The sequence below is a fragment of the Myodes glareolus genome, chromosome 7 (assembly GCF_982192425.1).
Source record: "Myodes glareolus chromosome 7, mMyoGla1.1, whole genome shotgun sequence".
NCBI classification, from domain to species: Eukaryota; Metazoa; Chordata; class Mammalia; order Rodentia; family Cricetidae; genus Myodes; species Myodes glareolus.
The window spans coordinates 94145147-94169594 of record NC_142032.1 but is presented as its reverse complement, the minus strand read 5'-3'; the positions used below and the strand labels follow the sequence as shown (position 1 = coordinate 94169594).

The following is a 24448-nucleotide window of genomic DNA, read 5'->3' as shown; positions in this document are numbered from 1 at the left end:
TTAACTGTTATTAACAGGGAACCAAAAGCTCAGTAAGGGCCTGCAAACAACTGTGCCTTACACCAGCATGTGCTAGTTACTAAGTGAGGCACTGGTGTAGGTCTTTATTCAAGACAGAAGCTCTGCTCCCCTTCCTTTACCTGTGAGGACTTAACTATCTTTACAAAGAATAAAAGACTCATCTCAGAAAAAAGACCTTCATGCTCACTTTCTCTGCAAAAGATAAATTACCAGGGGTTTTAACAAAGCCTTCCTTATTTTGGGTGTGAGGAGTGTCTTTCTTTAATGAATGTCAGGAATTTTAAAATCTATTGGTTCCAATATACTGATGTTTCAGAAACTTAAATATAAGTGATATTCACTTTCCTGTTGCCTTAATGCACTGCTGTGAATATAGAATTAAAAGATAAATGAAAAATGTATTTCTTAAAAAAGAAGCACAATAAATGTAAAATAGTATGCTATTCATGTTTTCTATTTCTCCCTTTATATGGCCAAATCCTCAAAAAGATAGAGACTATATATCTGTCCCAAATATTTCTACTGAAGTTGCTAGAAAAAAATGTAATTGTTGTTAGTAGGAATGCTAGAAATTTAAATTACAACTCTATGACATTGATTGACTAAATATAACTGCAATTTAAAGTCACATATCTGTACTTCAAGTTAGACCCAGCTGCAGACTGACAATCACTGAACAACTGTATTTTAAAAACTGAGTTTTATTTATGCAAACACTGTCTAATTTTCAAACAGAACCAAGAAGCTATTCAATCTTAGTAGCTCAAAATCTTTATGTACATCTGAAACATTCTATAATTTTCTCAATTTATATTATAAATGTTAAGATTTGACACACAATAATAACTTAGATTATTTAATATTTAATTTATAATGTCTATGAATTTGAGTAAACATTAAAATAATGGCTTTTGTTTTTTAATTATTAGTCATTGATAAGAACTATACCTCATCAAAGAGATCACAGGCTCTATATGGAGGTCCTCTTTCTGAAACAAAACCTGCAAATGCCATTCCATTGAGCACTTTAGTGAGGAAATCATTCTCAACCAAACCACGCTGCCCCAAGAAAGCTGTCTGTAAAGGAAAAAAAATGTGAAATAATAATTTATAAATGTGAAATGGACAAATGACTAAAATAAAAATAGAAAGAGTGATGATTGCTTGAATGCTTTCAGGTGCAACTAAACATGGTCATGAAACATATTTCTCTCAAAGGGTTTTGTCTAGTACATGAAATGCTACATGCATTGGAAAGAATAAAAATTAATCCATCTAAAAGACAGGAGGAAAAAAATCAGGTATTAATACTCAACTTTAATAAGAGAAAAATCAATTTTAAGTTTATGTATTCTGAAGAAAAATATTATTCCAACTCCACGTGTCATATAACACAGAGACTTTAATCACATAAAAAATTAATTGAATACACATGGCTAAGAGAGTGGTTCTTTTAAGTGAGTCCACTTGACAGACAATCTGGCACTGTGTCTTACTTTGTGGAAATGTATCACAGGCTCAGCATGGATTCGTATAAGCTGGAGGCATGACCTATATCCTTGGAACAGTTGTGCAAATAACCTAAGGAAAACTGCTCGTACTTCTTTATCCTGGAAATATAAAAAGAAACACATAGGTAATTAAAAAAAATTAAGTAAAACAGAGAAGGAAGAAAGCTTGAGTGAGCAACTGTGCTGTGATTCCCATGCATGTTTCTCCAAGTAGCAGGCACAGACAATGATAGTTTACCTATTCTTGGGTCAAATGGTTTGTTCTTTCTATTGAACCAAATAGAATTTGATTCTAGAGCATAAAGTTTTCTTCCACAGGAAAAAAAAGTAGCACAGTTTCCTCTTTTACTATGTAAGAGAAAGGAATATACAGCAATACCTTTTATTTTTACACATGCAAAAATTATGGTTAAGATTATAAAAGGGAAAACTCTAAAATATTGTATTTTAAAGACTTACAAAATTTTTCCAGAATTCATCCAAATTATAAAAATCTATTCTTATTCTAATGAAATATGATTTAAAAGTAAGTCTTGCTAATCCAGGTTTTAATAGAAACAGTTTTAAAGCTGTTAAATAAAATGCTATATTTATTTAGTCAACACCTAATTTAATGGATAAAGAAATCAAGGTCAAGAATTCTTACATCATTTTTCAAAAAACCACAGCTCTTTAAAGTCTCCTGCTGGTCACACATTCACCTCTAAGACAAGAACTGGGTAAAATAAAAAAGGGGTATCATCTATCCTTTCATTTGTTTATGACTGCCAATCCAAATGCCTTTTGGCACTTATGCCTCAAACCTGATTCTGTCCTAAAATCAGCATTCATTATTTCATTTTTCTAAGTATTCCACCCTATTAGAGATATAGCTCAGTGATACAGCACATGCATAGCAAGAGTAAGGCACTTGGTTTGATACACAGCACCACAAGAACACCTGGGTAGTTTTCCTGGGTATAGCTGAGGCTTTGATTTTTTTTTTCTGTCTTTACTCTTGTCTCCTAAACAGAAAACTAAATCCCCTCTCCTGACCAGGACGCTGCATTATAACACATTTTTGAGAATAGAAGAATTCTAATTTCTATTTGGGGGTACTTCTAACTCAACTACTTCAACAAACCTAAAAATAAAAGTACAGCACTTAAAAAGTATTAAATTTGAATATTAAATTTCTTACCAACATTTTTGAGTGGGATAATGCTGTTCGTGGAGGAGGGAAAGCATGATCTGCTACTTCCAGATCAGGGTGTAAAATCTAAATTAAACAAAATTATAATATAAGATATCTAGGATTAATAAGACTTACTCTTTAGTTTCTTTGGGGCATTGAGTGAACTATCTAATGAGTTAGAGTATATTCCCACCATGAGATAAAATTCACTTAATTGATACAGATGCATGTACTGCTGTGGAAAGATCTCTAAGACAAAACATTAGAAAAGAAAACCTCCGAGGGGCTGGGGAGAAGGCTCAGCAGATATGACCAAGGTACAATTCTAGCAACCACATGAAGGCGCTCATAACCATCTGTATCTCTAGTTCCAAGAGCTTTGATACCTTCTTCTGATAAGTACTCATGTGGCATGAAGACAAAATACCCATACAAACGGAATAAGATGAACATCACAAAAAAAAGATCAACTAGAAAATTCATATAACATTATTTCACTATTTGAAAATAATAAATAAATAAATAGATAAATGCACACAAAGAAAAACATACACCTGAGTATGTATAGTTCTCAAAGAATATCTACCAAATTATAAAATTAGTAAATTACTGGGAACTAAGCATTTTGAGTAGTGCTATATATCTATGGAGCTACTTCTTAAAAGAGGTTTATTTTACATCTTGCAATATAAAAACTAAACAGATGAGATAGAATAGAGAACCCAGAACTAAAGCCACACAGCTACAAACACATGATTTTTGAGAGAACTGTCAAAAACATATATTATAGAAAAGACAATCTCTTTAACAAATGGTGCTGGAAAATGATACATACATGCTGTGGGATAATGCTCTTGTACACTGTAAAGATTTGTCACTTGTATTGGTTTATTAAAACACTGATTGGCCCAGCAGCCAGGCAGAAAGTATAGGCAGGGCAACTAGAGTAGGAGAATTCTGGGAAGAAGGAAGGCAGAGAGAGATGCAGTCACCAGTCAGATGGAGAGGAAACAAGATGAAAATATGCTTTACTGAGGAAAGGAACCAAAACATGTAGCTAAATATAGACAAAATTATGGGTGCATTTATGTTGTAAAGGCAAGTTAATAGTAAGCCTGAGCTAACAAGCCAAATAGTTTATAATCACTAAAAACCTCTGTGTGTTTCTTTGAGACTAAACAGTTGTGGGACCAGGTGGGACAGAAATGTCTGACTACACACATATATGTCAAGGAATGGTACTAGACCTCTCTCTCATCCTGTAAAAAGAATTCAAAATGAATTAAAAACCTTAATGTAATACCTTAATGTAAAACCTGAAAGTTTGAAATTTTTGGAACAAAACAGGAAAATACTTCAAGATCTATTCACAGGCATAAAGTTCTTCTGAAAAAAAAAAAAGCTCCAATGGTTCAGGAGAAACAAAAAAATGGTACTACATAAAATGAAACTATGAGAAGAGAGAAGAGATAGCCTACAAAATTAGAGAAAATCTTTGCCAGCTACATACTGGACTAGAAAGTCATCTCTCAATATATCAATAACTCAAATGTTAAATACCAATAAAGCAAATTCTCTAATCAATAAATAAGTCAATAAATTAAATAGTTTGCAAAATGAAAATTCAAATGGCTAATAAATATTTGAAAAAGAATGGATAATAGCCATAGCAATTAGAGAAATACAAATTAAAATCATACTGAGATTCCATCTCCCTAAAAGTCAAAATGACTGTCATCAAGACAACAAGTGACAGCAAATGCTAGCAAAGATGTGGGGAAGGCAGAACTTCAAACACCACTGAGAAGGGAAGGGTGTAAACTTGTGCACCTCTATGTAAATCAGTATGGGAAGTTCAACAAAATAGTGAAATAACAAAACAAAACAAAAACCTACCATCTGACTTATCTATATCACTCTTGGAGTATTCACCTAAAAGAATCTAGATTAGCAAACCACTAAAAAATGCACAGCCATGCTTACTGCAGCACTAATCAAAATAAATCAAGAAATGAAACCAGTCCAGATGCCTATCAATAAACGAAAGAATAAAGAAAAATGTGTTATGCAATTTTACTGATTGAAATGTATGAAAGAATCATATTGAAAATCTATTTTGTATGCTAACAAAAGTTAATTTATAAATGTTTTAAAAGGGTGTTGGAGAAATAGTTTAGAGATTAAGACAATTGTTGTTCTTTCAGAGGATCTGGGTTTGGTTCCCAGTAACTACATGGTGGCTTAAAATCACCTACAATTAAAGTTCAGATACCTTTTGGCCTCCTCAAGCACAGCATGCATATGGTGTACACATATGCAAGGAAATAATTCATAAACATAAAGTAAAAATGAAAAAATACTTTTTAAAGTACACTGAAAAAAATAAAAATAGAAAACACAACAAACTAATTGAAATAGTCAGGGAAGGAAGACATTCTTGAGTTTTGCATCTCAGAGTGAAGGTGGACTGTGATGAACCTATGAATAGTAACATGAGAAATACAAAGTGTAACTACCTAGAAAAGCTATAAGGTTGACATTTGAGTTAGATTTTGGGTTGTAGGAACATCTGTTTACACTGTGAAGATGTGTCACTGTGATAGGTTTAATAAAGAGATGAACAGTCAATAGCTAGGTAGGAGAGAATAGGTAGGACTTCTAGGCAAAGAGAGGAACCTGGGATGAAGCTAGATGTGCAAGTGCTGCCAGTAAGACACTGAAGAAGCTGGACATACGTTACAGAGGAGATGTAACAGAGCCATATGGCAGAATTAATAGAAATGGGCTAATTTGACTTATAATAGTTGGGTTAAAGTCTACACTAAAGACAAGCTTTCAAATTAATAAGTCTCCATGTCGCTATTTGTGAACTGGAGGCCTAAAGGAAAGTCCAACTACATCTAGTGCCGAATATAAGTGTGTGTGTGTGTGTGTGTACACATATATATGTATATGTATATATATGTATGTATGTATGTATATCCACATAAAGCCTAGGAAAGGTTAAAAAAATTCTGAACACAAAGTCAGACATGGCTTCCAGATGACCTTGGCCTCTCAAGCAGGCCCAGTGCTTACAGCACACAGCCTTTTATATGGCGGTGCACATGAGCAGCTTGTGTGCTACTGGAGAGGAAGATTAGATAGAAATGCCTCCCACAGCTTGGACATAGCAGCTTTCCAGAAGAGGGATGGTTATATGGGGGTGGGGTGGAGTGGGATGGTGGTGGAGCTAGCTACCAGGACCCATGTGCACATCATGTGCACTAGCTGTGCAACAGAGAGCCTAGTTGCCACCTAGCAGTTTAATCATCATCATAGAATGTTGTAGGTATTTAGTAAAGCCAGATCCACACTGAAAAAACAACCTCTAAATAGATATAAAATGCTTAAAAATGTCCTTAGATGTTAAAGAAATAAAAGAAAATTGGTACAAACAGTCATAGAAAACAAACAAATAAATAAATTGTTTAAAAAATAATAATATCTGACCAGGCAGTGGTGGTGCACGCATTTTTGAATCCCAGCACTAGGGAGGCAGAGGCAAGAGGATCTCACTTAGCCTATTATTCCTATATCCCCCCCCACTTTTACTTTTTAGACTAAGATCCCTGAATATAATCTCCTTTGCTGGGTTTCCTCCCTGATCATGACCAATAACAACTAGCAATTAATGCCCCCCAAATGATGACAAATATTCATAACGCATTGAACAACCAAAAACCATTCACCCCACCTCTTGAGAATGTGGGCATTGCGTTCTCTAGATTGTTTCCTGTTGTCTATGATAGCTTCTTTAAAGGATCCTGAGAAAATTGGGATAATGATAAAGTCCTGGGAGAGGTAGCCATATTTTTTTGTTGTCCAGTCTTTGTGTAACGGAAAAGTAAGGGCATAGCTGAGTCCTGGTGAGAGTAATCTGTGAGGATGAACCATCTCAGGTAGCAGCTTTGAAGTTGTTCTAGATGCATATATTTTTGGGTGGTACAGAGGAGAAACAACTGAGCCACATGGCAGAATAGAGATAAATAGAAACAGGTTAATTTGAGTTGGAAGAGCTAGTTGGGGAAAATCCTTAAGCTAAGGCCAATTTTTCATAATTAACAAGTCTCTGTGTTCTTATTTGTGAGCTGGCAGCCCAAAGAAAAGCCAACTATAGCTTTGAAGGTAAGCAAGTAGGGAGAGTGGGTAGGGGTGGGGGGAGGGTCTAGGCAAGGCTTGCACAGAGGAAGAGAAGAGGATCTGTCAGTAAAGAACACATTTTGTTTTTGCAGATCATTTTCAAGTAGGTGTGAGAGCACAAATCTGTAATTGCAGATACATGAAATGCTGTTGTAGTAGGGTTGCAAGTAAAACACTGACCTTGGTAACTTAGAGAGACCCTGTCTCAAAATTAAATAGGGCTGACATGTAGCTCAGTATGCTGCCAAGCATATTCAAGGCTCTAAGTTCAATCCCTGACACCACAAAAACAAAGGTTGTTCGCAGTATTATGAATAGAACAAAGACTCAATCCTTCAGTTAATAGTAACCTGGTTGTGGTGGTGAACACCTGTAATCCTAGCACTATGGAGGCTAAAGTAAGAGGACAGTGAGTCAGAGGCCAGCTTGTGGCACTCAGTGAAACCCTGTCTCAAAGTAAAAAGAACACTAAAAATGTCAGCCCTAATTACAAATCACTCAGTCACTCCTGTACCATCTTACTGCTTTGGTGTTTTAAAAGTCATTCACGGTTAACCAAATAAACACTCTACATATGTTTTTCAAAGTTCCCCTATCAGATCATTAAATCTGATCTCTTTTGGGTCCTTGTTGGACAATATATACTGCCCTTACATCTTATTCATGATATATTATACTATATACTACAGCATATAACCTACTATGCTTGAGAACTGTAATAATAAATACAGTTTTACTAAACATAAATTGTATACATTTAACCACATTTGATAGCAGAGGCATTACAGTTAAAACATACAAAATGTAGGAAAACTCCTACAAATGCAACTATCTTAAGAATTAAAAAAAAATCTTTCTGTTAATTCTGGTACTTAATTACTGAATAATTATTTATATAATTATTAAATGATTACATAATATTTTAAAAACTGTAAGAATTATAGAAACATTTAATTTCTTCAATGACTCACAAATTTTTCAGCAACTGCTATATCCATATGTAATCAATCCCATTACATAGTTAATATTTTTCTTTAAAATTATAAATCTTTTGAAATGTGGTGGTATCTGAGATGATGGTCTTTGGAATCACAAATCTAACACATTATTTAAAACATGCATTTATAAGAACCCAGTTATCATTGCCATGTTTAAGTTTGAAAAACCACTTATTGATCATTCTATGCAATAAAATATCCTATAAAGTCTAGAGGACAGGCCTATTGAAGAGATGATTTGTTCCGTGTCATCAAGTTACAGAATGTAAACTGAGTCCGATATTAGCTTCATTCCCAATTGTCACACCTTGTTTTTAATTACAAATTGTATTAGGAAACATCAGGATTTTCTAAATGTCTCCCTTTTATAGATAACCACTACAAAAAAACTTAAGAACTAACACAAAGTCAAAAGTTTTCAAAGAGGCCTGCGGGGTCCTTGGACTTCCAGGAGTCCCTGTCCCTGTGCTCAGGAGAACCATCCAGACCGGTGAGTGGGTGCCATCCCGGGATGGGGCAGATGGTCCGGAAAAGGAGCACAGGGCTCGCCCAGCTCCTGCTGCAGAGGCTTCTTAGTCCCACATGACCCTGCCTCCCCTAAGCCTCTCCTATTGTCTGTGCGGTCCTTGGTTCAGGAACAGTTCCCGCTCCTGCACTGAGAAGATCCACCCAGAGAGTCAGTCACAGCAAAGATTGGACCAAGATGGAAAGACTCTCCTGGCTGCAACTGAAGGAAGAGATGGGCAGGTGCCAATGCAAGAATTCCTCCAACAACCTGAAAGGCAATATGACATCACCAGACTCCAGAGATCACGCAACAAGAAGACATGAACACCCTATTCTAGAAGAAGCAGAACAAATCGACTTTAAATGTAACATTATGAAAGTAGAGGACCTGAAATAGGATGTGAAAAACTGCTTTAAAGTAACAGAAAAGACAAACAAAAAGGCAGAAAAAAATGAATAAATCTCTCAAAGATACCCAAGAAAACCAAAAAAAAAGCAATCAAACAGGTAATGGAAACAGTTCAAGACTTGAAAAATGAAATGGAGGTAATGAAGAAAACACAAACCAAGGGATGGCTGGATATGGAAAATCTGGGTAATCGATCAGGAACTACAGAGACAAGCATAACCAACAGAATACAAGAGATAGAAGAAAGAATCTCAGACACTGAAGGTACTATAGAGGAAATAAACTCAATGATTAAAGAAAACAGCAAATTCAACAAATTCCTAACACAAAACATCCAGGAAATATGGGACACCATGAAAAGACCAAACCTAAGAATAATAGGGGTAGAAGAAGGAAAAGAATTACAGCTCAAAGGCCCAGAAAATATATTCAACAAAATTATAGAAGAAAACTTTACCAACCTAAAGAAGGATATTCCTATGAAGATACAAGAAGCATACAGAACACGAAATAGACTGGATAAAAAAAAATGCCCTCGCCATATAATAATCAAAACACAAAACATACAGAATAAAGAAAGAATATTAAGAGCTGCAAAGGAAAAAGGTCAAGTAACATATAAAGGAAAACCTATCAGAATTACACTTGACTTCTCAATAGAAACCATGAAAGTCAGAAAGTCTTGTATAGATGTGCTGCAGACACTAAGAGACCATGGAGGCAAGCCCAGACTAATATACCCAACAAAGCTTGCATTCACCATCGAAGGAGAAAACAAGATATTCCAGGACAAAAACAGATTTAAACAATATGTAGCCACAAACCCAGCCTTACAGAAAATACTAGAAGGAAAATCACAAATCAAGGAAGCCAACAACACCCCTATTACCACAGGCATCTGACAACCCTCCACCAGCACAACTCAAAGAAGGGAAACACACAAACACTACCACCAGAAAAATAACCGGAATTAACAACCAGTGGTCATTAATATCACTTAATATCAATGGACTCAATTCACCTATAAAAAGACACAGGTTAAGAGAATGGATACGAAAACAGGATCCAACATGCTGCTGTTTACAAGAAACACACCTCAACTTCAAAGACAGATCTCAGAGTAAAGGGTTAAGAAAAGGCTTTCCAAACAAATGGATCAAAGAAACAAGCGGGTGTGACTATACTAATATTTAACAAAATTGATTTCAAACTAAAATCAGAGAGATGGAGAAAGACACTTTATACTCATAAAAAAAATTCATCAGGAGGAAGTCTCTATCCTGAATATCTATGCCCCTAATATAAAAGCACCCACATATGTAAAAGAAACATTACTAGAACTCAAAGCATACATCAAACCACACACTCTAACAGGAGATTTCAACACTCCTCTCTCACCAATGGACAGGTCAACCAGACAGAAACTTAACAGAGAAATAAGAGAACTAATAGATGAAATGAACCAAATGGACTTAACAACCATCTATAGAACATTCCACCCAAACAGAAAAGAATATACCTTCTTCTCAGCATCTCATGGAACCTTCTCAAAACTTGATCACATAATCGGTAACAAAGCAAACATTCACAGATACAAAAATACTGTAGAAATCACCTGTGTACTATCGGATCACCAAGGAATAAAGTTAGAATTCAACAATTATACCCCACAAAAGCCTACAAACTCATGGAAACTAAACAGTCAACTACAGAACCACCCCTGGGTCAAGGAAGAAATAAAGAAAGAAATTAAAGTCTTCCTTGAATTCAACGAAAATAAAGACACAACATACCCAAACTATGGGTCGCTATGAAAACAGTGCTAAGAGGAAAGTTCATAGCACTAAGTGGTCACTAAAAGAAAACGGAGAAAGCATTAGAAACTTAATAGCACACCTGAAAGCTCTAGAAAAAAAGGAGGAAGACTCACTAAGGAGGAGTAGAAGACTGGAAATAATCAAACTGAGGGCTGAAATCAACAGAAATACAAACACAGAAAAGAATCCAAAGAATCAATGACACAAAAAGCTGGTTCTTGGAGAAAATCAACAAGATTAACAAAACCCTATCTGAATTAATCAAATTGCAGAGAAAGAACACGCAAATTAACAAGATCAGAAATGAAATGGGGGACATAACCACAGACACGGGAAATTCGGAGAATCATCAGATCTTACTACAAAAGCTTGTATGCCACAAAATTGGAAAATGTGAAAGAAATGGACAGTTTTGAAGATAAGTACCGTATGCCAAAATTAAATCAAGATCAGGTGAACAATTTAAATAGACCTGTAAGTTGAGAAGAATTAGAAGCTGTCATCAAAAACCTCCCCACCAAAAATAGCCCAGGACCAGATAGATGGTTTAAATGCAGAATTCTACCAGAACTTCCAAGAGGAGCTAATACCAATACTCCTTAATATGTTTCATAAAATAGAAACAGAAGGGTCATTGCCAAACTTCTTTTATGAGGCTTCAGTCACCCTGATACCAAAACCACACAGGGACTTAACCAAGAAAGAGAATTACAGATCAATCTCACTCATGAACATCAATGCAAAAATTCTCAATAAAATACTGGCAAACTGAATCCAGGAACACATTCAAAAAAGTGTACATTATGATCAAGTAAGCTTCATTCCAGAGATGCAGGGCTGGTTCAACATATGAAAATCTATCAATGTAATCCATCATATAAATAAAAAGAGGAAAAAAACCATATGATCATTTCATTAGATGCTGAAAAAGCATTTGACAAAATTCAACACCCCTTTATGATAAAGGTCTTGGAGAGATTAGGGATACAAGGTTCATTCCTAATATAATAAAAGCAATATACAGCAAGCCAACAGCTAACATTAAATTAAATGGAGAGAAACTCAAAGCCATCTCACTAAAATCAGGAACAAGACAAGGCTGTCCACTCTCTCCATACCTCTTCAATATAGTGCTTGAAGTTCTAGCAATAGCAATAAGACAACATAAGGAGATCAAGGGGATTCGAATTGGAAAGGAAGAAGTCAAACTCTCGTTATTTGCAGATGATGTGATAGTGTACATAAGTGACCCCAAAAACTCTACCAAAGAACTCCTACAGCTGATAAACACCTTTAGTAATGTGGCAGGATACAAGATCAACTCCAAATAATCGGTTGCCCTCCTATACACAAAGAACAAAGAAGCAGAGAGGGAAATCAGAGAAACATCACCTTTCACGATAGCCACAAATAGCATAAAGTATCTTGAGGTAACTCTACCAAAGGAAGTGAAAGATCTATTTGACAAGAACTTTAAGTCTTTGAAGAAAGAAATTGAAGAGGATATCAGAAAATGAAAGGATCTCCCCTGCTCTTGGATTGGAAGGATCAACATAGTAAAAATGGCAATTCTACCAAAAGCAATCTATAGATTCAATGCAATCCCCATCAAAATCCCAACAAAATTCTTCACAGACCTTGAGAGAACAATAATCAACTTTATATGAAAAAACAAAAAACCCAGGATAGTCAAAACAATCCTATACAATAAAAGTACTTCCGGCATTACCATCCCTGACTTCAAACTCTATTACAGAGCTACAGTAATGAAAACAGCCTGGTATTGGCATAAAAACAGAGATGTTGACCAATGGAATCTAATTGAAGACTCGGATATTAATCCACAAATCTATGACAAAAGAGCTAAAATTATACAATGGAAGAGAGAAAGCATCTTTAACAAATGGTGCTGGCATAACTGGATGTCAACCTGTAGAAGAATGAAAGTAGATTCATATCTATCACCATGTACACAAAACTCAAGTCCAAATGGGTTAAAGACCTCAATATAAATCTGACCACACTGAACCTGATAGAAGAGAAAGTGGAAAGTAGTCTGCAACACATGGGCACAAGAGATCACTTCCTGAGTAGAACCCCAATAGCACAGACAATAAGAGAAACAATGAATAAATGGGACCTCCTGAAACTGATAAGCTTCTGTAAAGCAAAGGACACTGTCATTAAGACAAAAAGGCAGCCTACTGACTGGGAGAAGATCTTCACCAACTCCACATCAGACAAAGGTCTGATCTCCAAAATATGTAAAGAACTCAAGAAACTAGACATTAAAACTCTAATTAACCCAATTAAAAGAATGGGTACTGAACTGAACAGAGAATTCTCAACAGAAGAAGTTCAAACGGCCAAAAGACACCTAAGGTCACGTTCAACCTCCTTAGTGATCAGGGAAATGCAAATCAAAACAACCTTGAGATACCATCTTACACCTGCCAGAATGGCTAAAATCAAAAACACCAATGATAGCATATGCTGGAGAGGATGTGGAGTAAGCGGAACCCTCATCCACTGTTGGTGGGAATGCAAACTTGTGCAACCACTTTGGAAATCAGTGTGGTGGCTTCTCAGGAAACTAGGAGTCAACCTACCTCAGGATCCAGCAATTCCACTCTTGGGAATATACCCTAGAGATGCCTAATCATACTACAAAAGCATCTGTTCAACTATGTTCATAGCAGCACTATTTGTAATAGCTAGAACCTGGAAACAGCCTAGATGCCCCTCATTGGAAGAATGGATAAAGAAGGTGTGGCACACATACACATTAGAGTTCTACTCAGCGGTAAAAAACAATGACATCTTGAATTTTGCATGCAAATGGATGGAAATAGAAAACACTTTACTGAGTGAGATAACCCAGACCCCAAGAGATGAATATGGTATGTACTCACTCATAAGTGGATTCTAGCCATAAACAAAGGACATTGAGCCTATAATTTGTGATCCTAGAGAAGCTGAATAAGAAGGTAGACCCCAAGAAAAACATATAATTATCCTCCTGGATATTGGAAGTAGACAAGATCGCCGGACAAAAGTGGGGAGCACGGGGGTGGGGTGGAGAAAGGGGAGAGGGGGAGAGAGAAGGGAGAAGGGGAGGATTTAGGAGAGCTTGGGAGAATGGGATGGTTGAGATAGAGGAAGAGTGGATATGGGAGCAGGGAAGAAGATATCTTAATTAAGGGAGTCATTTTAGGGTTGGCAAGAGACTTGGCTCTATAGTGGTTCCCAGGTGTTCAAGGAGATGTCCCCAGCTAGGTCTTTGGGCAGCAGCGGAGAGGGTGCCTGAACTGGCCTTATCCCATAGCCACACTGATGAATATCTTGCTTTTTACCATAGAACCTTCACCTGGTGATGGATGAAAATAGAGACAGAGACCCACATTGGAGCACTGGACTGAGCTTCCAAGGTCCTAATGAGGAGCAGAAGGAGGGAGAACATGAGAAAGGAAGTCAGGATGCAAGGGGTGTTCCCACCCACTGAGACGGTGGGACTGATCTAATGGGAGCTCACCAAGGCCAGCTGGACTGGGACTGATGGAGCATGTGATCAAACGGGACTCTCTGAATGTGGCTGACAACGAGGGCTGACTGAGAAGTCAATGATAATGGCACTAGGTTTTGATTCTACTGCATGGACTGGCTTTTTGGGAGCCTAGTCTGTTTGGATGCTCACCTTCCTAGACCTGGATGGAGTGGGGAGGGCCTTGGACTTCCCACAGGACTGGGCACCCTGACTTTTCTTAGGACTGGAGAGGGAGGGGGAGGGAGGGAAGGGAAATGGGAGGAGGTGGAAATTTTTAATAAATAAATATATAGTAATAATAATAATAATAATAAAGTTTTCAAAGAACAAAATCTCCTTTAGTAGTGGTAGATTTTTAAACTGATAATTAAGGAAGAAAAAACACAACAGCGCATTTCGACAGCCCAGATTAGAGTATTAAAAAGATTACAAAGACCTGAGTTCTACTAATATCTTTAAAGGAAATGTAGAATTTCTAAGATCCTATTTTTTTTTATGTCAGATAAATGAGCACCTAAAGAACTGCAAGTGAAATATGTCTTAGGGCTGGGGAAATGGCTTAGTTGGCAAATGATTGACTTGAAAGCACAAGACCTGAGTTTGATCCCCAGAACCTTTTGTTTAATAAAAAACAAATCAAAAGCCAGAGAAGAGGTTCAGATATTGAGAGCTCGGACTCCTCTTCCATAGGACCCCTGTCCAGCACACACATGGCAGCACATAGCTGTCTATAACTCCAAGATCTAATTCCCACGCAGACAGGCATACAGGCAAAAACACCAATGCACATTAAAACAAAACAAAAACAAACCCAAAAACAAAACAAAACACTCAGGGCATGGTGTCTCACACCTGTAATTCCAGTTTTGAGGATTTGGTGACTATAGAATCCCTTAGGCTTGCTAGCCAGCCAGCTTAGCCTACTAGGCAAGTTCTAGACGAAAAATAGGCCCTATCTCAAACAATAAAGTGGCTGGCGCCTGAGGAATGACAATTAAGATTATCCTCTGGCTTCCATATGTATACACACATACAATAATGTTTTGCTTTTTAATCAACAAAAATAGCATAACAAAAATTATTAAATTTGTTTCAATGAGAAAACCCTAGGCCACAAGATTTTTAAAACCATAATGCATGAAATGTTGGACCTTTACTGTTTTGATTGATCATATGTTAACAAACTAAAAAGATTGACAAGACATTGGTTTTATAGGTAGTACAATCACAAAACAGATGATTTGCCAAGAATAAGGTTAGGGACTAGAAGTTAACAACTTCTAATAGGAAAAGTTTGAGCGAATATAAATTTATTTGTTTATTTTTTTACAAGCCAGGGTTTCTCTGTGTAACTCTGGCTGTCCTGTCCTGTCACTCTACAGACCAGGCTGGCTTCACGAACTCAGAGATTCGTCTGTCTCTGCCTTCTTAGTGCTGTGATTAAAGGTGCGCATCACCATACTGAGCAGGAATAACAGATTTTTGAGGCAAAGTTTTATCTATTTCCACAATATTTCATATACAGCACCTACTGTACAAATATACTGAATGAGAAGCAAATAAAAAAACTATTTACTAAATGAAGGATTCTTCTCTAAAGATTACGAAAGAATGTATTTGTTTCAAACACAGGGCTCTTTGAGATAATACACTTGTAATAGGGTATGGTGGCACATACCTTTAATTCCAGTACTCATGAGGCAGAGGAAAGTGAGATCAAGGTCAGCCTGGTCTACACAGCAAGTGCCAGCCCAACATAGTGACATAATGTCTCAACAAAATATATGTGTACGTGTAAACATGCACACACATACCCACACACACACCCACGCACATACACACACACACACACACACAATTGCAGACAATGCTTTTTAATTTCAGTTACTTAATTTCAGGTTTAAGTCAATAAAAATGATGATGAACAAAGAGGCATACCAAAGAAAGCGCTGCTTGAGTCTGATGAAGAAGTGGTTCCGGGAGAGAGGAGAGGTGAATGCATTCAGGAATTTTAATAGTGCCTCCATCCAAATCTGCTATGATTACATCTAACTGAAAGAGATTTTAAAAATTAGCCATAATTGATAAAAATATATTTGTTGATAAACAAATTAATTGGCCATAGCTAACTCAAACTAAGAAAAATCAATTGAGGAAGAGGTTCTTGGCTATCACAGTAAGAGTTATAGGTTTAGAACTTCATTACATTTCCCAGCTTCCTATGAAATTAGGCACTGTACACGAGTACACTTCTGTCACTGAAGGATGAAAATATGATACGTGCACTTCAAAAAAGGAGTATTGTAGGGTTCTTTAATGTTCCCTTTCTTCTTTCCATAGGGAAAAACTACGAATTGGCAGCAGTCAAGCATTAATCACCAGATGGTGACAGTACCTGAGGGATTGTAACAGAAAAGCAAAGGACGACCGGATGGTAAATGATGCCATGGAACAAACTGCTCAGGCACACTGGAGAGTTTCTACGAAGTGCTATGGTTAATAAAATGCCATGGTAACTGAGCTATTACATCTGGAGTCTATAAGAATCAATAAACAAAGCAATAGGTACCAAACAATTACTGTTTAGCTGTAAACCTAGCTTGAAGTAGTAATGTACACCTGTAATTCCAGCATTTGGCTATCTCCAGCTATGTAATGATTTCAGGTTTGTGATCAGCCCATGACACATTAGACCCTATCTCAAAATCAAGAATAAAATAGACAGAAACAACATCCTAAAAGATCATATTAAAAAATAACTTATGTATATATGAAATATTTTGATGATGTGACTGCAATTCATTCTATTTCATTAACTAAACTGTTAAGTCTATAACTGGCAAGATCTGGTATGCCCTATCTCTATATTTGGTAGTACTAAAATTATTTCCAAATTGTATGGGGCCTAATTTTTAATAAACATGCTTAATAGCTTACATATCTTTTTATGATGATACTGAAGTTAAACAGAGCTAGTTATTGAATGCAATGTTAGGAGAATTAATTGGTATACCCGTGAGAGTCTTGTCTACTCTTTCAATAGTGTCAATGATATCTCTGATGTGGTTCCAGCTGCAGTTGCTATGTGAGGAGCACCAAAGCCTCTTTCTTTGCTGGCATTGACAACAGAAAAAGCGTTACAAAGTCTTGTGGGTTAAGATGTCATACAACCAAATCCTTTTGGTAAAGAAATTTTCTTATGTTCCCTGAAAAGTGCCACATAATCTGCTCCCTCCACTTCAGTCCTAAGTGCTTCAGAGCATACTCCTCATCTCACATTAAAAATTCCAGGCCATTACTAGGCAGTTCTTACATCTGCTAACACGCTCAACAGAAATTTGTTTCTGAATCCATTATATCTATGGATGCTATTTTAATGTTTTATTGCTATAAACAACCACTAACGTCTCTTTCCTCCTTAAGGTGGTCCTTAAATATTGATCTTTAACTATTAAATGGTATCAAGTTATCACTTGAGACAATTCCATCAAAGAACTGCAGTTTCTAAAATTTGATTCTAATGTCCTCTGATGCACACTGTTACAGTCCTACTAGGAACATGATATCCAAAAGCAAACACACTATTCTTGAACTAGCTTTAGCTTCACTTTAGTCACATGGATTAGCAATTTGTGGGGATTCCTAATTTGTGGGGGCTCATACTGAATTTGAGTTCCACTAAATTTAAACTTTCTTCAAACTATCTTATTCTTGCTAGTTTTCAGGCATTCTACATTGGTAGATCTCATTTTAAAACACTAATAAATTAAGCATTTGTAAGAAAATTATGAATAAAAATAGATTATTAATCCTTATCATCTGTAGCAGTGGTTCTTAACCTGTATGTTGTGACCCCTTTGCAGGCTGAACAACTATTTCACAGGGGTTGTTTAAGACCATCAGAAAACAGAGATATTTATATTACGATTTATAGCAGTAGCAAAACACAGTTATGAAGTGACAATGAAAATAATTTTATGTTCAGGGGTCACCATTACATAATGAAGCATATTAAAGGGTCACAGCATTAGGAAGGTTGAGAACCACTGATCTACAGGAATACAACATTTCTCATATGAGAAGTACGGCAAGATAAAAATGATCTGCTACACAAGGGCTAAAGCGAGGCACAGTGGCACATACCACCACTTACTCAGAAGGCTGACACCGAAGGACTGTTGTGAGCTCAGGAGATAGAGGCTAGCCTAGGCCATTCAGCAAGACCCTGTCTTTTTTGTTTTATAACTGACTGGTTAATTACTTAATAAATGTTTTTCAGAAAGATGGGGGGGAGCATACACATGGCATGGTACATGTGTGGAAGTCAGAAGACAACTCCCAGGAGTTGATTCTTCCCTTCCTCCTTGTTTGAGGCAGGGTTTCTCTTATTTCTGCTGCACTGCTCACACCAGGCTAGCGGACCTATAGCCTTCCAGGTGTCTCCCCTAGCTCTGCTAGGAATGCTGGAATCCCAAACACCACTTCAATGAACCTAGGTCAAGTATTTTTACCCTGAGTCATGCCCCTGTCAAACGTCGTCTTATTCATAAATAAATATATGAATGAATAAATAAATTCTTTAAAACATACTTGCAAAATTAAATATGTTAGATTTCTTGATGTTGTTTTCCTTCTACTCTGTCTTTTCTATGGGAAATGCATCATTATCTGAAAGCAATAAATTATGTGAAACCTTCTAAAACTCCAATACAAAAACCTCAAGCAAGATGTGGACATTTACAGCTGAATACTTACAAGCTCATGAACATCAGTCTTAAAGATGGAGTGTACGCCAATAATGAAAGGAGTTGGAGAACTCAAAACTTCTAGCAGCTGAGCCGGAAGAATGGGAATGTAAGGGTAACTGAAAAAAATAAAAATATTTTATTTATGCTATTTTCCCACAATGTGAACCCATTTTCCTTTATTTCTATGCAGTCTGAACTATAAAAATATATTTAATTATTTGAGAATTTCATACCATATATTTTGATTGTATTCACTGACTCCTCTCCAACTCCTCCCCAGATAAACTCCTATCAACATATGCCACTCCTGGCTTCAAGGCTTCTTTTTAAATTTTTTATTAATTATTATTTTAATGAATAAATTAATTATTATATTTATTTAATATAAATTCGTTAAAATAATAAATAAAATAATATTATTAATTGTTTCAACTTAATGCAATGTATTTCTATCATAGTCACCACCACCTCCTTACTTGCCAACTCTATGTTCTTTTGTTTTTTACAGTCTGAATTTAAATTTATTCATATTTAGATCAAGTGGGCCTGGTGTGGTGGTGCCAGCCTTTAAGCCTAGTATTTGGGAGGCAGAGGTAGGTAGATCACTAAGAATTCATGGCTGGGTTGGTCTATATACTAAGTTCTAGGCCAACCAGACTAGGTCTGCATATGAATTCACAGCAGTTGTGAAAGCATGTACAGAGCCTGTGCAAGTCCAAGCCAGAACAAATTCGGCATGGAGATGGGAACCAGGCAGTCAATCCTACCTCTAGCTATGAAGCTATAAGCAATTGTTAGCTGCTAGGAAAGGGAGAAACGGTTTTCTCTGTAACTGTAAGTCCACCATCCTCCAGTGGAAGACCACACATCCAGGATTATTTGGGCAGCACGAAATGACCTTGAAAAGTTTTATTTATTTATTTTTAAGAATACAAAATTGGGTGGGTAAGTAAGGAGAGTGAATCTGGGAAGTAAAACATAAATGAAAAAAGCACTAAAGAACTAAAGAGAAATCAACTTTATTGCATGATTGTTAACACAAAAGTTCTGAAAGGAATAATTTTCAAGATCTCAATGTTTAAGATAGGATCACAGATAATAAAACACAAAGTAAATGGAAGTCAGGTAGGTGTCTTCCTTCATCCTCTCAAAATGCATGCTATTCCAAAGCACTTTTCCTTATGCAGGCCCCTGTTATCAGAGGGGAGCACTGGCAGGACCTGCACTCTCAAGGCAATGTAATGACTTGTCTAAATTACACTGTGCTTGATGCTCACATTCAATAACTACAAAGATTAAAATTTTTTATGAAAATTCTAGAGGTGATCTAAAATTTTATCTAGTGTTCATGAACTTTTAAGATTCTGGGACAATATGATTAGTAAATTAAATCAGAGTAAAATATTCTACTTGTTACACGACCTATCATCATGGTTTACATTTTAAAAAACTGTTTTAAAATTTTTATTATATTTAATATGACTTTTAAAATAAGTGGGAAATTTATAATGAAGATCTGTCTAATCTAGGTTTGACAATTACCAATGTATAGCCACATATGTTCACTGAAGTATGTTCTATTCTGTTACACTGAAGTAACTACTTTGCATCATTTATATACAAATAATTTATGAAGTATCTAAAACAGATAAGCACTCTTCATTAACAGAATTCCAGTAGCTCCTAAAAATTAATACACTAGTATCAAATAGCACTAACAAAAGAATTTTATCAGAATTGAAAGATAATTAAATATTGATGACAATACTATTCAAAGTAAGTTAAATATTTTTCACTAAATTAATCATCACTAGTCATGTACATCTTGGAAAAGTCCCAAATTTGAGACTAGATTTTATTAGAATCAGAATTCTATAACTTCAATAAGTTCATATAACAAACCTCTGTGGTTCAAACTAATTGGGTCCTTACTCCCCCTCCCCCCAAGACGGTTTCTCTATATAGCAGACCAGGCTGGCCTTGACCTCACAGACATCCGCCTGCCTCTGCCTCTTGAGTGCTAGGATTAAAGGCGTGCGCCACCACCACCCAGCTTGGCCATCACATTTTGACTTATTAACAAGTAATGCATAATGTGGAAATATATACAATTATCAAGTAAAAAACTTCACCTGTATTTAAGAGGAAACATTAAAGACTCCAGGGCTCGACAGGCATCACTAAGTCTCTGGAAACTTGCTGAATGGAAGAGAACCTTATTTTCTGTAAGGACTGCACAAAAGAGGTTGAGGACATTTTGAATTCCTGAAAACACAAGAACAAAGACTTACTTAACACAACAAACTGTATTGTATTGTTCCTGATCACAGACTGTTTATGATAAAGAAACAAAAGTAATATCCAGGGATCTCCTAAGGAAAATACTTGATTGACTTAACCTATAGAACATATAGACACCTACCTTCCTGGATGTCTACTCTTTACACCACTGTGATAACCACTGAGCATATGGCCTCTAGGGAAATTTATTACTCTCTTCTTCATCTCTTCTCCAAGGTCTGTATCTAAGTTCCCACTAAAGATATTGGCATTGGTTTTTGTTCTCCTTTAGAGTCTATTTGTCTGATGTTAAAACAGTCAGGTGTTTTAAGATGACATTTCAGTCACCAATAATCACATATACAACAGTGGTAGGATAAGGTCATAATAGAGGTGACAAATTCCTAGTAGGACAATGTGGCTGTCCTAAGTGTCACTGCTCAATGCATTACGTATTTGTGATAATGTAGGCATAACAAAACCATCATCAGTCATATGAAAGTATAGCACACACAATTAGGTGCCATGAATAATGTGATCAATGACAATATAACTGGCTTATGTATTTACCACCATTTTGTTTGTATTCTGTATTCCTTCTACTTATAAAGAAAACTATATTGTGTTATGCTAGCAGCAGTCTCACAAATTTTGTATTTATAAAATGTTTTGTATATTACACTGATTCTTAATTGCACCATTTTCTCTAGTGCTTGATTTAATCTCATGTTATTTTGCACACATGGCCTTGAGTTTAATAATCTATGCTGTCTGTTTTCATTGTATAGCCTAGATATGTAGTGGGCTATACTATCTAAGATACGGAATTGGAAGGACATATGCTTGAGGATGTCTACCCAAGAACTTCTTGTTATTCTTTAACATATAATTTTATGGGGTGAGCAGCTAATCTGCTGTTCACTCCTGCTGACTTACCATTGGACCATAAAATGGAGTCAGCCAAACATGGAATGAAATCTCTTAAAATAAATCTTTTATTGGGACTGAAGAGATGACTCAAAGGTTAAGAGCACTGGCTGTTCTTCCAGAGGTCCTGAGTTCAATTCCCAGCAACCATATGGTGGCTCACAACCTTCTGTAATGAGATCTGGTGCCCTCTTCTGACCTGCAGGCATGTGTAGTCAGAACACTGTATATATAATAAGTAAGTAAATAAACAAATAAATATTTTAGAAATTAAACCTTTCTTTTCTAAGTTGTTGTGGCTGAAGGTATTTTGTCACACTAACCAAATGCTGACTTACACACATGGTTTTTTATCTTTTCCCTTGAGAGTCTGTTGTTGTGGAATATTAATTTAAGATGTGTTACACTTATTCATGCTACAGAATATTTGTTTAATGATGCAAAGATGTATGGTATTCTTTTATGTTGTATTTATTTAACTCTATAAAGATGTTATTACTTTGCCTACCTAAAACACCTGATTGGTCTAATAAAGAGCTTAATGGCCAAAAGCTAGGAATTGTCATTTCCACCACACTCCGGGTCCCATGGCCATCAGCATTCAGACAAAATGCTTAGTCACCCTAGGTGCTCGCACTTCGAGGATCCCATGGTCACACATGTGTCATCAGCATTTAGGCAATAGTCACTCTAGGGCCTTATGTCCTATGTAATCTATGTGTATATACCACATGGCATTGTAATCTCTAGGCATGCATAGCATGGCTACGTAAAGCCCCTACACACATGAGCTGATTTACTTTTAAAAAGCAGACATCGCCCACATTCTCTTTCACTACATTTCTTTCAGACAGGCCTGTGCACCCCACTCTTTCCTTTCTATTAATAAAAACTCTTAAAGTGGATTTCGTTTTGTATCTTGTGGTCTATTCTCGTGTATGGTGCTAAGACTCAACTGGCTCTCCTGCACCCACCTCCCTTGGGCCAGGATACTGGACCACGTTCATCTACAACTGACCATATTCCATCTGCTAGGCTACTGGATCACTTCTTACAAGACTGGCTAAGTCAGTTGCTGAGTTTGTCCCCCTGTGGTCTGCATAAATGTCTCCCTGATCCTATAGGTGTGACCAGTGAGCAACTGGCACCCTTCCGATGTTCCTGGAAACTAGGGTACACCCAGCCACTGCCTTCAAGGCTATGGCAGGCCTCTTTTGCAGACAATCACCTCTGGCAATTCCCTACAGCTGAGGACTGAGGCACTGTTTCTCATCTCAGACTTTGTCCTTCGTTTCTTGTTGCTTGAACTTTTGTACCTTGGGGTTCTCAGTCCCAGCCCCTGATCCCTGTCTGACAGAACTTGGAGCAGTATATGGCATTTCACTTGATCCTTGCTTAATCTCTGTGATGCCAGAATTTAATAAAGCCAATGGATCTTGCTTATTTTTCTCTGATTTAGTCATGGAAAATAAGCCTCCCAACAATATAAGACTAGTATCTCCTCTGGGTGTCTTTTAGAAACCTGCAAACCTCTAAGTTTAATGCTCTACTTAAAGACTCCTAAGCTTATCCATCTCTGCACTAACAAATGGCCCAAGTACCCCTTAGGTAACCTGGCTGCCCAACAATTCACTTAATCCTGACATTTTATGGAAACTTTCTAATTTCTGTCAGTGAACAGGCAAATGGAAAGGGTTTCCCTACATATTCTATTTCTAAGTCCTCTCTCCTGGCCCCCCGTTCACCCACTCATGTATTCCTGGCTACACCATCTAAACCAGAGGAACACCCCACTACTACTCCTTTCCAACCCCAGGAGACAACTGCTCCTTTGGGTTCTCCATTCCCTCCCTTCTCTCCTACAACTGTTCCTTTAACCCCTCTGGCTCCTTTCTCCTCTCTGGTACCAGGCCAGTCCAACTGCTCAACTATAGCACCTACTATCACTCCTGTCACACGATCTCGTGTCGCTAGGGGACCCCACCCTGACCAAACCAATTTGGCTGCAGTTCTCACTTTGTGAGAAGTAGCCAGAGTGGATGGACTGGCTAAGGTACATGTCCCTTTCTCATTATCAGAACTCTATCAGATAGAACAGAAACTGGGTTCTTAATACATCTAAAATTCTACCTCTTTCATAAAACAATTCCAATATATTACCCAATCTTGTAGTCTCACCTTTCATGATGTGTGTGTGTGTGTGTGTGTGTGTGTGTGTGTGTGTGTGTTTGATTCCAACAACCTACTTCCTGAGGAGTGCAGGCAAGTTTGGGAGCAGGTTAGAATATACAGACGAAATTCACCAGACAAATGCAGCTCATCTCTCTGAG

General features: G+C 36.8%; 1 protein-coding gene across 6 annotated transcripts in view; it reads right to left on the bottom strand.

The window, feature by feature from the left end:
• Sbf2 (SET binding factor 2) overlaps positions 1 to 24448 on the bottom strand; it is a 382011-nt gene that overhangs the window by 201517 nt on the left and 156046 nt on the right. For all 6 annotated transcript variants that reach the window (XM_085692888.2, XM_085692889.2, XM_085692890.2 and 3 more), the window contains 6 exons: positions 21044 to 21176; positions 18919 to 19027; positions 16102 to 16215; positions 2713 to 2790; positions 1518 to 1631; positions 970 to 1098 (listed from right to left, as the gene is read on the bottom strand). In XM_085692888.2, the coding sequence (XP_085549014.2) occupies positions 970 to 1098; positions 1518 to 1631; positions 2713 to 2790; positions 16102 to 16215; positions 18919 to 19027; positions 21044 to 21176 (677 nt within the window). The remainder of the gene's footprint in view (positions 1 to 969; positions 1099 to 1517; positions 1632 to 2712; positions 2791 to 16101; positions 16216 to 18918; positions 19028 to 21043; positions 21177 to 24448) is intronic.